General features: G+C 40.4%; 1 protein-coding gene across 3 annotated transcripts in view; it reads left to right on the top strand.

Annotated features, from left to right (window-relative positions):
- The window catches only part of CUL2 (cullin 2), an 80,422-nt gene extending 73,128 nt beyond the window's left edge, over positions 1-7,294 (top strand). For all 3 annotated transcript variants that reach the window (XM_027121734.1, XM_027121732.1, XM_027121733.1), the window contains exons 18-21: positions 1,075-1,277; positions 3,458-3,559; positions 5,827-5,943; positions 6,707-7,294. In XM_027121734.1, coding sequence (XP_026977535.1) covers positions 1,075-1,277; positions 3,458-3,559; positions 5,827-5,943; positions 6,707-6,838 — 554 coding nt within the window. In that variant the 3' untranslated portion in view covers positions 6,839-7,294. The remainder of the gene's footprint in view (positions 1-1,074; positions 1,278-3,457; positions 3,560-5,826; positions 5,944-6,706) is intronic.
- Positions 7,295-13,094: the final 5,800 nt, after the last annotated feature.

A 13,094-nucleotide genomic window follows, 5' to 3' on the forward strand; every position in this document is an offset into this window, starting at 1 on the left:
AAAGTCTTTAATTACATAATGAATTAATATATATTATTAAATAATAAAGGAAGCACACAATCTTGATCAGAGTTACTAATTACCACTACTAACAGGGAGAATGCAGCCTCTGGGGTAAGTTCATGTAACATACAGCTTCCTTGAGTTAAAATATAGAGCCCTAAAACCAAATCTCATGCTGATATAGTTTATAATTCATTAACAGTCAAATAATGCAGGATGTGTGTGTGTGTGCTTGTGTAAGAGAGAGAAAGAGAAATACAATCACTAAACCATAACTTTATTCTTTAGGAAGCAGTTCTTTGACTTGCATTAACTGTTTTTACATGTTGCAAGTGCATAACTGTTTTACACACTGTTTGTTAACAAACTCTTCAGTGTGCTGCCCCCTGGAATGGGTAGAACTGTAGTTGGCCTAAACCTGATGTACCTTTCTAGCTCTCAGGGTAGTGTAGGGTCCAGAACATTGTTATTCCATCAACTATTTCAACAAAATAATGCATCTGCCTGTTTGTCTCTCTTCCCATTTGTGTTTGTTCCTAGAAAATTACTGGGGAGAAAAACATTATTTATGAAACAAAATAGCATTGTTATATTTTGGCAGAAATTATGGTTTAGACACTTTAGTACAGGTGTCCTCCTGTATGCTTGAACCTTCCCTGGGGTAGATGAGATACACACATAGGAGGCAGTTGCTGGTAGCAGGCTATCATGCTCTCCCTTTGTCTGTCTGTTTCTCCTCCTACCTCCACCTCCTCTTACTTTTTTTCTGCCCGAGTCTTAGCCTTCCTATTACTATTTAAAGACATTGTTTGAGCTTACTGGTAATGTTATGATAGCTTAACCATGATTTATACTACATACTCAAAACTAAGAGCCGTCCCCTCCATCCCCCCCACCCCCGCAAACAGATGATTACATTGCTGGCAGGAATAGCTTTGCAACAATTTAACCAAGAGTTCTTGGTTCACTCTTTCAGGAGAAAATATCTGAAATAAACAATTATTACTGAGGTAATTTTGGAATGCTTCTTTGAATGATGAGTTTATTGTCACAATTTTGTTTTAATTGTAGGTGAAGTTAAAATGAACTATTTGGGCAAACCATACGTAGCTATGGTCACAACCTACCAAATGGCGGTTCTTCTTGCCTTTAACAACAGTGAAACCGTCAGCTATAAAGAACTTCAAGACAGCACTCAGATGAACGAGAAGGAACTGACAAAAACAATCAAATCATTACTCGATGTGAAAATGATTAACCATGATTCAGAAAAGGTATGGGGTAATAGTTCAAGGAATTTAAGCATTATAAGTATTAAAGCTTTTTCATGGGATGTTTGCAGTTTTAAAAGTAAGGTTATAATTGTTAATGCCCTTTGTTCTTTGAGAAGCACTCGAATCAGCTACATTACTTCAGGCTCCTTATGGCCAAGAACTTGAGGCGTCACAGAGAAGGCTGTCTAAGTTGGTACTCGTGTGCCCTTTATGGGTTGATTTTATTTGTCCTATACTGTGACAGTTTACTGAAAAATTATTAAAGAGTTGACAGCAGAAGGATTCTGGTTAATTGAGGTTTTAAAACTGTAGTCTGTCCTAAATCTTGCTGGTTTTTTTCCCCCATATGTTTAGTTAATATTTAATTACATGGTTCTGTGATAGGAAATGACAGCCTGTTGATGTCTATTTATACACATATTTAATATGTGTAACTCCATCTCAGGTGCTGTCACTCTCATGTCCCTGAATTTCAAGACTCAACTAACCCCCATATATATATATATATTTTTTAATTAATTTGTCTATTTTTGGCTGCATTGGGTCTTCATTGCTGCATGTGGGCTTTCTCTAGTTGTGGTGAGCAGGGGCTACTCTTCATTGAGGTGCGGGGGCTTCTCATTGCGGTGGCTTCTCTTGTTGCGGAGCACGGGCTCTAGGTGCGTGGGCTTCAATAGTTGTGGCACACGGGCTCAGTAGTTGTGGCTCACGGGCTCTAGGGCACAGGCTCAGTAGTTGTGGTGCATGGGCTTAGTTGCTCCGCGGCATGTGGGATCTTCCCGGACCAGGGCTCGAACCCGTGTCTCCTGCATTGGCAGGTGGATTCTTAACCACTGTGCCACCAGGGAAGTCCAACCCCCGTATGTTTTTAATATCTGTCCTGAGAATTAGCAAGCTGATAGTATATTCCTTTTTTTCTTTATAACTTTTTTTTTCTAGTAACATGTTTTTGTTTTTAAAGTATGTCTTGGATATTTAAATGGTTAAAAAAGCAACAGATATGGGTTAAATTTCCTGCTTCAGATTATTGTGCCCATAAGAAAAAAGTCTTGTAAATGATGCTTCATTTTAATTTTGGTTCATGGCCTACGACTTATTTCTCTCATGAGTTCATTTTGCTAATGATGACTTTTGTAGCCTATAATTGAATAGCTCTAAATGGCATATATGCTGAAATTCAAATCAAGCTTTTCTTAATTTTGAGAAACGATTAATTTTTCTGACTTCAGAAACTTAACAAAACATTAAGTTCTTAATATTAAGGTTTTAATTAAGTCAGTGAATTATAAGTAAAAGTTTTTAAGTTTAAAATTTTAAGTTTAAATTTTTAAGCTTAAGTGCCTAAAAAGTTAAGTATTTTTCTAAAGCATGTTATTTTTACTGCCCAAAAATGTACAAAATAAATATTGATAGGTTGTTTGCACATTAAATTTTAATTATGAATCTGGCATTCTTTAATAGAGTTTCTTTGGTTATTATTGAGAAAGTGCCATCTGCCAAGTGCTTCGTGGTCCTGCTGGTTGACAGATTCCACTGTATGACATGCGTGGCTTTCTTAAGCCCAATAGAGCTTAAGAGCTAAAAATTGGCTTAACAACTTCCACTTGAGAAAAGTCCACTCGCTTTTGGCAGAGTGAATAAAATGGGCGTTGAGGGCTGATGTCAGAATCACACCGGGGTGGTGAGGAAGTGATGCTTGTGTGCCATTGGAACCAGTTGGCTTCTCTAGTCAGGTTATTTTAATTGGAATTTTGTTACTGCAGCATTCCAAAAAAAAAAAATTTGGTTGTTTGATTTTTCAAAATGTGATGGAAAACTTACGAGCCTCGCTATTTCATAAAAATGTAAATGTTAAAATTCTGTTTAAGCCAATGAGCTTGACTCTCGTCACATTTATCTGGTGGTCATGTATTAAACATTTGGGCCAGAAAATAGCTTTATTCTAAATCTAAGCTGATTAAAATTCTATCAAGCATAAAATTAGGAAAGAATTGTTTTTTCCTTCATTGCTTGACAGACGACAATTATTTTTCTCTTAAATAATATTTATAATGTAAAAGATTATGAGAGTTGAGTCTTTTTTCCTTGGTCATTATTTAATTTCATGGCATATTATTTGCAACAATTGTTATTTAGTGATTTTATTTTTATAAATGTAAATGAATTATTTTTAATTGTAGGAAGACATTGATGCAGAATCTTCATTTTCATTAAATATGAACTTTAGCAGTAAAAGAACAAAATTTAAAATTACTACATCAATGCAGAAAGACACACCACAGGTAAATGCTTTCTAATGTCGTTTCTTTTGGAAATATTTAAGCATTGGACTTCACAAGTGGTAATATTGAGACCAATGCAGAACTTTTCATATCAAAATTATGATACATCTTCTCTGGTTTATTTTTTGCATTGACTAACTTTATAAACAGTATTTTAGATTCTAAAAACAGTAGTATAATGAGTATCTTAGGGAAACGCTATCGTAGTTTAGTCATATTTGCTCTTTTGTTTTTGTTTTTTTCTCCCAGTTTTAATAATTGTCACACAGCACAGTATAAGTTTAAGCAGTACAGCATAATGATTTGACTTACCTACATCATGAAATGATTATCACAGTAAGTTTAGTGAACATCCATCATCTCATATAGATACAAAGTTAAATAAATAGGAAAAAAACTTTTCATTGTGATGAGAACTTGTAGGATTTCCTCTCAACAGCTTTCATAGATAACACAGAGCAGTGTTAATTGTATTTATCATGTTTACATTCCATCTCTAATCATCATTTATCTTATAATTGGGAGTTTGTACCTTCTGACCCCCTTCATCCAATTTCCTCTCTCCCCACCCCCACCCCCTGCCTCTGGTAACCACAAACCTGATCTCTTTTTCTGTGAGTTTGTTTGTTTTTGAAGTATAATTGACACTGTGTTAGTTCCTGTTACACAACATAGTGATTCAATATTTCTGTACATTTCAAAATGATCCCCATGACCGGTCTAGTTACAATGTGTCACCATACAAAGATATTACATAAATTACTCCACACTGTACATTCTATACCCATGACTCATTTATTTTGCCACTGGAAGTTTATAACTCTTAATTTCCCTCACCTATTTTTCTCTTCCCCTCATCTCCCTTCCTTCTGGCAACCACCTGTTTATTCTCTGTATCTGTAATTCTGTTTGTGTTTTGCTGTGTTCGTTCATTTGTTTTGTTTTTTAGATTTCACGTATATGTGAAATCATACAGCATATGTCTTTGTGTGACTTATTTCACTTAGCATAATACCCTCTAGGCCCATCTATGTTGTCGCAAATGGCAAGATTTCATTCTTTTTTTATGGCTGAGTAATATACCATTGTGTATATATATCATGTCTTCTTTATCCATTCATCTATTGATGGGCCTTAGGTTGCTTCCATATCTTTGCTATTGTAAATAATGCCACAATGAACATAGTCATATTTGCTCTTAAACTATATTAACATATATGGATTTGCTTTGTATTCTTTCCAAAAATTTCTACCTTAAATAGTAATATAATCTCATATTTTTCATTTGTAAAATATCAGAAGGTTTTACAACACATTTTTCAAAGAAAAGTTGTAGAAAATGCTTCTCAAACTTTCCTGTGCAAATGAACCACGGGGGATGGTGTTAAAATTCAAATTGTGAGCTTGTTGGTCTGGAGTGGGGTCCGACCCCGGGTGAGCCGTTTGCACGGTGAACATCTGCTGTTGCTTGTTTCACCTCAGCAGCAGTTGTTCTGGGGCAGCCTATTCATATCACTGAAGTTTCCTGATTGCCTCCTATGTGCCACCCTGACCTTGGGCTCGGGGCAGGATGTGAAGGTATCAGAGATGCCAGGCCGCTCCAGGGACTTACTCCCCCATGGGAGACAAATGTTAATTGCTGTTAAATTTGAACCCTAAAATGTTCAAGATCTCATTTTCCTGTAGGGTAACGATACTAATTTGTAATATGGATTGTATTTTCTCTTTTAAAAGCTGTTATGAGATCCCTACTGATGTGGCATTGCCTGCTTGTGCCTCTCCTCCACTGTCTTTCCTTGAGCTCCATGCAGAGAGGCCCTTCTGGCCCATCCTTGCTGGCTTCTCTGCTGGAGTCAAATGGAGCCCTTCACAGCTCTTGCCCTTGAAGCCTGCTCCAGTGTGCACTTGGAGCCAGTTACTAAAGTCTACAAGCTTTGTGGTATAAATTTTTACTCGTTGATAGGACAGCAGTCTTGAAAACTATTACTCTGTGTCACTTAAGTTCTCCTTTATTGACTACTTACACTGAGTACAATTTACAGTAGTGTTCATTTTTTTAAAAATAACCTTCCAACTTTAAGTTAAGAAATTATACATAACTCACTGTAAATACTCTTTTGGTAATGGCTATGTTATATTGGGCACATAATTGTATAATTTGATTCTCAGTATTGATTGGAGATTTATTTAAACTCACAAATAAAATGAGTTAAAAACAAGTGCAGTGAATTAATGTCTCATTGGCTTTTTTTGTCCCTGTAAAACAGGAAATGGAGCAGACGAGAAGTGCTGTAGATGAAGATCGGAAAATGTACCTCCAAGCTGCTATAGTTCGTATCATGAAAGCACGAAAAGTACTTCGACATAATGCCCTTATTCAGGAGGTAAAAGGGGGAAAAGTCCTCAAGACCTCTTGGGACAGAGGGTATTAGGATTAGGAATGTTTCTTTGTGAAGATGTTACAGAAATAATACGACTCCCAAATAACATAAAGAAATGCTTCATTACTTAATGAGAACAGTACTCACTTAAAATTTCAGTATTAAACTCATGTTTGAATTTAGAGGTCTAAGTCTTACCGATTCAGTCTTGTGTCCAGTTATTGAAGGACGTGGACCACATCACACACTCACTCGTTCCATGAATACACGAGCATCTACCATGTGTGGAGCACCGTGCTGGTCACCATGGGGTGCAGAGCAGCTCAGGATGTGGCTCCTGCTGTTTTGGAGTTCAGTCTAGTAGGGAAGAAACGCGTTATTGAAATAATATGGGAGTAAATATAAAATTACACTCACATGCAACAAAGAAAAGGTATACAGTAGCATGAGAATGTGTATAAAGGTCTTGACTTGGGGGTGTGGTGGAAAGCTTTCCCGAGCAGGTGTTACTTCAGCTAAGAGCTGAAAGTTGAGTATGGGTTGAGTGGAAGCTTGAGGGGTGTATATGAGTAGTTAGATAGATGAATTAGTTTATGGTTTAATTTAGTTATATATGACTATTAGATTTTGCTGTATCCATGTTCTTCACAGTTTTTATTCCTTCACAACATAAAGGTCGGGCTTTTTCCTTAGCTTGCCTAAAAAGTTATTTGCTCCAGTGCCTCCCCCGGTGAGAAGAGCTTAAACATCCGTGTCTCTCCCACAGGTGATTAGCCAGTCAAGAGCTCGGTTTAACCCTAGTATCAGCATGATTAAGAAGTGCATTGAAGTTCTCATAGACAAACAGTACATCGAACGCAGCCAGGCGTCAGCAGATGAGTACAGCTACGTAGCGTGACGCGCGCTCCCCCGGTGTGGATGTGAGAAGGTCATTGCCATCGCCATCCGGTGTGTCCTGTGGGAGAAAGCAGGCCTGTGCCTCCATAATTTGGCCATTTGGCAGCCCCTGTTTCTCTGCTGTTTACAACATCACCAGTGCCACGTCATGAGCGTCAGAGAAAATGCCTAGAGATATTTCAAGCTCATGTCATTATGACATTTCTTAAAACTTTATTAAAAAAGAATGAGTGAAGTATTGCTGAAATGTGGAAATTTGGCTGGGTACCATGCTTTTTCTCCCCTTCACGTTTGCAGTTGATGTTTTTTTTTTTTTTTTTTTAATGTATCTTAAAGGACATAAGATAAAAAACTTAAATATTGTAATATGACAGATAACCTAATAATTGTATCTACATTAAAATGACAAACATGATATTGCTGCTTGTCAAATAAAAAAATAAAGAAATAGAATGCCTTTTTTATGTGGATGGAATATCACAAAATAATACATATAAATGTCCGTGAGTTTTCAAAGCAGCTCATGCAACTTTAGTTGCATTTGTATCTGAACAGTGTAATTCACTTATACTCCTATTTAAATCCTACATGAAAAACGTCTAGATTGTTGTTTTTGAATGCATAAAGATGCATTCATCATAAAGAATGTTTTATTTTTATGGATTAGAACTACATTGGATTTGAGCATTTTGAATAGTGAGGATTTAATTCCATCAAGAGTTTCTGGTGGTGTCCTGCTGCAGCTCAGAACCAAAAGTGAGGGGAATGTGTGTGACCTCACATGTGGCTCAGAAAGAGCTGTCATTCAAAGGTTGTCTTACTTTTGTTTCCACAGTGTGTCAGTTCTAATGTAGACTAATGCCCCGCCTCTGCTGCTTTCCCTTCTCCCTTCCTCTGGGTTGTAGGTGTCTTGTGTTCCCGGTGTATTCCTCCCATACTCCTGCCTGCCTGTTACCCTTCCACCCCCTACCACGTTCACACTAGAGTCACTCTCCGACGTCACAGGTGTTCTTAGCAGTGCATAACCTAAACACCTTTCTTTTTTTTGGTTTTTTAATCTGTGTGATGCGTTACACCAGCTGCCACTTGCATAGACATGAAAGTCCACTATTTTGTTTATTATATATATCAACAGCACCATTAGAATGCTCTGGTCTGTTTTCATATTTATTATCTATCTACCCTGCCCCCACCACAACACACACATACAATTTCTTTTAAGCTGAGATATTTTAAAGCATATCCTACATGAATCATTTCACTTACAATACTTCAGTTTATATCTCTAACAGAAAAGGCCTTTAAAAAAAAACCACAACCACAGTTACTTTACTACACTTAACAAATAAACAGTAACTTCATATCACTTAATATAGGGTCCATATTCAAACTTCTCTTATTGTTGCAAAAATGGCTTTTCAGTTGGTTCGTTTGATGGCACTTCTAACTCATGTCTCTTAAGTGTTTAAAAAATCTACTGAGCTTTTAATGACTTCTATACTGTATTTCTCATTTTCCCTTTTTTCCCCCAGAGAGAAAATAACGGCAAACCATGTAATACTGTACGTCCACTGTCAAAAAAACAAACCTTTGTTTTTATAACTTGATAAAGTTTTCCAAATTGATTCCTTTTTTTCTTAAATATTTATAAATGTTAAATTAAGTCTTATCCTGATGCCTAATTGTCAAGAAAATATATTGAAAAATGGACAAAATACTTGTGCTGAGGTCGACGGAAGTGACTGACAGGAGTTGTTGTCCCACCCTTTTCCCCATTGCACCTGAAAGGAGACATATTGGAGACACGCTTGTCATGCCCTTCACCGAGCCCGCTCCCGAGAGGGCGGTGAGTAGGATGGGTTTAGCGCACTTTCTGCAGGTGAGCAGGAGCTTGGGAAGAGCTGAGGCTGTCGGGTGGGGTCAGGCAGTGGACGTCACGGTGCCAAACCTTGGCACACAGCTCTGTGCGTGGTGCCCAGTGCTGTGGGCAGGAGGGGTCGGAGCGACAGAAGGGCAAGGCGAGGGAGGAGAGGAACGGCTCTCAACGCTGTAGCTTAGAAAACGAAAAGAACGTGACCAAAACTTTCAGAAGCTAAAAAAGAAATCCTGAAGACTGAGGTGGTTAACATGTGAGCCAGGGATATATTTTACAACCAAACAATGTGCAGCTCTTGTCAACACTTTGCTCTTTCCCTTCGAAACCAGATATTTGCATTGCTGCTGGAGGTGCAGGTTTATCCTAGGGTTTGCTCCAATACTTTACGAGAATTGCCTTAATAGAAACAAAAGGATAGACACTCTGGGGTTTGTGTTTTACTTTATAACTTACGATCTTGATAGGATTTTATAACTTGTGTATGCTGTAATGCTATAACATTCCTGTTAATTGTTTTTAAACCCTTACTGAAGGCAGACTGTGGCTGGTGCTTCCACATCTTATTTGTTTGATCTTCAGACAATCCTGTTAAATAGGCAGCGTTCCTCTCTTTTCACAGGTGAGGAAACTAAATGTAGAGTGTTTTCCAGGAGTCATTGCCAGGAACTGCAGAACCTGAATTTAAAACCCAGGTAGGGGCTTCCCTGGTGGCGCAGTGGTTGAGAGTCCGCCTGCCGATGCAGGGGACACGGGTTCGTGTCCCGGTCCGGGAAGATCCCACATGCCGCGGAGTGGCTGGGCCCGTGAGCCATGGCTGCTGAGCCTGTGCGTCCAGAGCCTGTGCTCCGCAACGGGAGAGGCCACAGCAGTGAGAGGCCTGCGTACGGCAAAACAAACAAACAAAAAACCCAGGCAGGACTGTGGACCTAATAAATACAGTCTATTTATATAGAGTAGCCTGTGCATTAGATAGAAATAACTTCATGTTGTACATGAAGAATAGTTTTTCCTGACTTTTCAGAATAAAAGTTTGTGTCTAGTTAATTTGTGATATAATAAACATTTTCTATTTTAGTTTCTTAAGGTACTTATTTAAGCTGTAAATATACATGGTTAAGTGACTTGGCTCAAAACTGATTCATGGCAGAGAGTACTTGTGAATTTAATATTTTACATTCACATGCACAAGTATAGAACATTTATTTCAAGTGCGTATATTAAATGCAAGCCTGTTTTCAATAGAAGTTTTTGAGCTCTACGGTAGCAATGGGTAATTTATTGAGCGCTTAATTTTTGGTCCCTAGGACAGATTCTTGGTTGAGCGAGGTCAGAGTAAAGATGTGAGCTTTTAAAATACTACTCCTAAGGGCAGTTGTAAATGCGCCGTAGCTAAATGAGTGGAAATTAATACAGAAAAGCTCACTGGTTGAAGATTGGTATGTTCATGGAGCATACCTTAGGCTGAAGCAATTAAATCAGGCACTCCTAGGTGAGACATAAGCCCCATTGGTTGGAGTTCGTTAAAGGTGGGCTTCACTGATGGGCAGGAATGATTTTGACCTGCTGTGACTGTGCCCCCTGGGAAATAAAAGGTTTTCCTCCCCAGCCTTCATCCAGTGTTCAGGCAGTCCCCCTTCCTTTGTCACCTAACAGCCGTGCCCTGGGGCCAGCTCTTGTGTGGGTCCCATTGCTGCAACCAGCAGCAGCCAAGATACGGTCTGTGCCCACGTGGAGCGTTTAGACTTGTGACAGTCGGACGTGAACATGCCATTCCAAGTGTAGGTGCTCGCAAAGGGAACTCCTGGCTCTCGGAGGAGGTCTTGTAAGAGAAGTTGAAAGGCAGAAAAAGGCAGGAGAGTGCAGGGGCAACAGCATGGATCCCGAGCGGATCCAGAATACCTGTGTGCCTGAGCGGCTGGTGTTTACGTGGGTGAACTCCATTTGCGTGAAAAGAAAAAAGATGATGGTCATGTTTTCTTAGGTGGTGGGTGCATGAATATTCCTTTAATTATGGTGTGTAGTGTATATATTTCTATTTTTGGTGTTCGTGAACTGTTTCAGAGTATTTGCAAAGTTCAGTGGGAAATGGCTACGCTGCTTTCGTGTGCAGAATGGACTCTGGAGGGAGGGCGGAAGTCAGTCGTGTGAACGCAGGAGGCCTGGGCAGAAGCGGCCGTTAGGAGAGGAGCAGTGGCGCCCTCTAGAGGGGGCAGTGGATAGAGCTGACACCACTTCCCAGTGAGTTGGGTGAGCGAGGAGAGGGGTGAGTGAGATGACCCCAGACTCTTTCTTGGCTGTCACAGTGATGCCATCCAGTGAGATGGGGGACCTGGACGAGGCCAGGGTGGAGAAGGAGCGGATGAGCTCTGTTCCAGGCACCTCGCACACGACGTGCCTGTCATGCCTGTGAGATAACCCAGTGGAGGTGGCGGTTGTTCGTACCGGCCTGGTGCTCCACCTTGTAGATGCTCTGAACCTGAACCTCAGAATCCAATCCTGGAGGCTGCTTAATCCGTTGTCACTCCCCTGACTCTTTAGCCCTTGAATTAATTTCCAGGACAAATGCAACTAGAGAGTAACAGACATTTACTACCACACGAATACAGTACATACGTCTTAAATCATGAAAACAAGAATGAACAGGGATGAGAATATCTAGTTGTTTATACACGTTCTAGGGTTTGTCTTCCTAGAACTTCAGACGGTGGTCTTTGTCACCCTACTTGGAGGCGAGGACCCGTTTGTAGAAGCAGCAACATTGAGCCATAAGTCAAAGTGCCATATGATCATTTCTTATGTTCACAATCTTTGTTAGTGTTAGGCACTTACCTAGAGGGAGGAATATACCTGTGTTTTGTGTTCTCCCGGCAACTTTAACGGTACTGTTTTTCAGCAAAAGGAAGAAACCTTTGAGAACCAACTTGTGGAAAAGAACTTAAATAAGAAAGGCAGGGTTTTTTCAGTTTTCGTTTATTGTTTTCTTTTTCTCCATTGTTTACTATTTATAGTTACAATAATTGAAGAATTGCAGCCTGTGTTGAGGTTTACAGCCATGGGGAGAGGGGTAAAGTGAGTGGGTTGCTAATTTTATCCTCTGTGGCCAGATCAGTATTTTCCTTGGAAGAACTTTGGTGTTGCAGGAAAACGATGGAAATGCTCTGTGACTTTTATAACCGCCCTGTTTAGGTATCATTACAGGGTGGTACTGTCCCAGCACAGCACTTGATCCTGTGCTGAGAGCCTGACCTTCTCAGAGTGGGTGGGTTTCATTAGTTTGTCTTCTGGGGAAGAAAGGATAGACACAGAGAAGCAAAGATCTACTTTTAGCAGAAATAAGCTGGTTTAACATAAACTGTACCTAACATGTGGCTCAAGGAGGTCACTGATGCAACGGAAGTCCTCTGACAAAGGAAAAGCTGAATAGAAAAAAAAAAAAAAGCTGTTTTATCATTTTAGTCATATACTGCTGAGGTGACTAAATTCAAATCAATGCCGTGCATGGAGGAAATTTCTGAGACGCCGTGTTTAGGCAGTACGTTTAAAAATAACCATCTCTCGATGGTGGCAGCCAAGGAAGATGTGGTTCTCCAGCCACCTGGAGAAACGGTAAACTGGAAATGCGTGGTGTAGGAAGGGATGGGGAAGGGGGGCGGGAAAGGAGGGGGGATGCCGTCGCTGCTTGTACACCACCTGCTCTACCTGGGTTGGGGCCACCCTGGGCACTGCTCCACGAAGCAGGGCCAGAGGCACTCAGGCTGAAGAAGAGGTGTCCACAGCCTGACCCCGCCGCCTCTGCCCTTTTCCACGCTGGCATCGGCCCGTGTCCAAACAGAGAGAGCCGGTTTGCATTCCTTCACGAGGCCAGCCTTGATCTGGAAAAGTCAATCAGGCTCACTGCTGACCCAGTCATTTATTTTTATTTATTTATTTATATTTATTTTAAACATTGAAGGTTTTGTTTTTGTTTCTGTTTTAATTTTGGCTGTGTTGGGTCTTCGTTTCTGTGCGAGGGCTTTCTCCAGTTGCGGTGAGCGGGGGCCACTCTTCATCGTGGTGCGCGGGCCTCTCATTGTCGCGGCCTCTCTTGTTGCGGAGCACAGGCGCCAGACGTGCAGGCCCAGTAGTTGTGGCTCAACGGGCCTAGTTGCTCCGTGGCATGTGGAATCTTCCCAGACCAGGGCTCGAACCCATGTCCCCTGCATTGGCAGGCAGATTCTCAACCACTGCGCCACCAGGGAAGCCCCTGACCCAGTCATTTAAATCCCAGCTGACTCGATCCAAAAGCTCTGGCACCAGTGGGAGTTCCCCAAAGTGACCAATCTGGGATTCTCTGGGAAGCAGAGCTAAAGGACCAGGCAGCTAGCTAATGCATCTTTGCCCC

The sequence above is a fragment of the Aethalodelphis obliquidens genome, unplaced genomic scaffold (assembly GCF_003676395.1).
Source record: "Aethalodelphis obliquidens isolate GAN/ISIS:26980383/991018 unplaced genomic scaffold, ASM367639v1 scaffold23, whole genome shotgun sequence".
Classification (NCBI taxonomy): domain Eukaryota; kingdom Metazoa; phylum Chordata; class Mammalia; order Artiodactyla; family Delphinidae; genus Aethalodelphis; species Aethalodelphis obliquidens.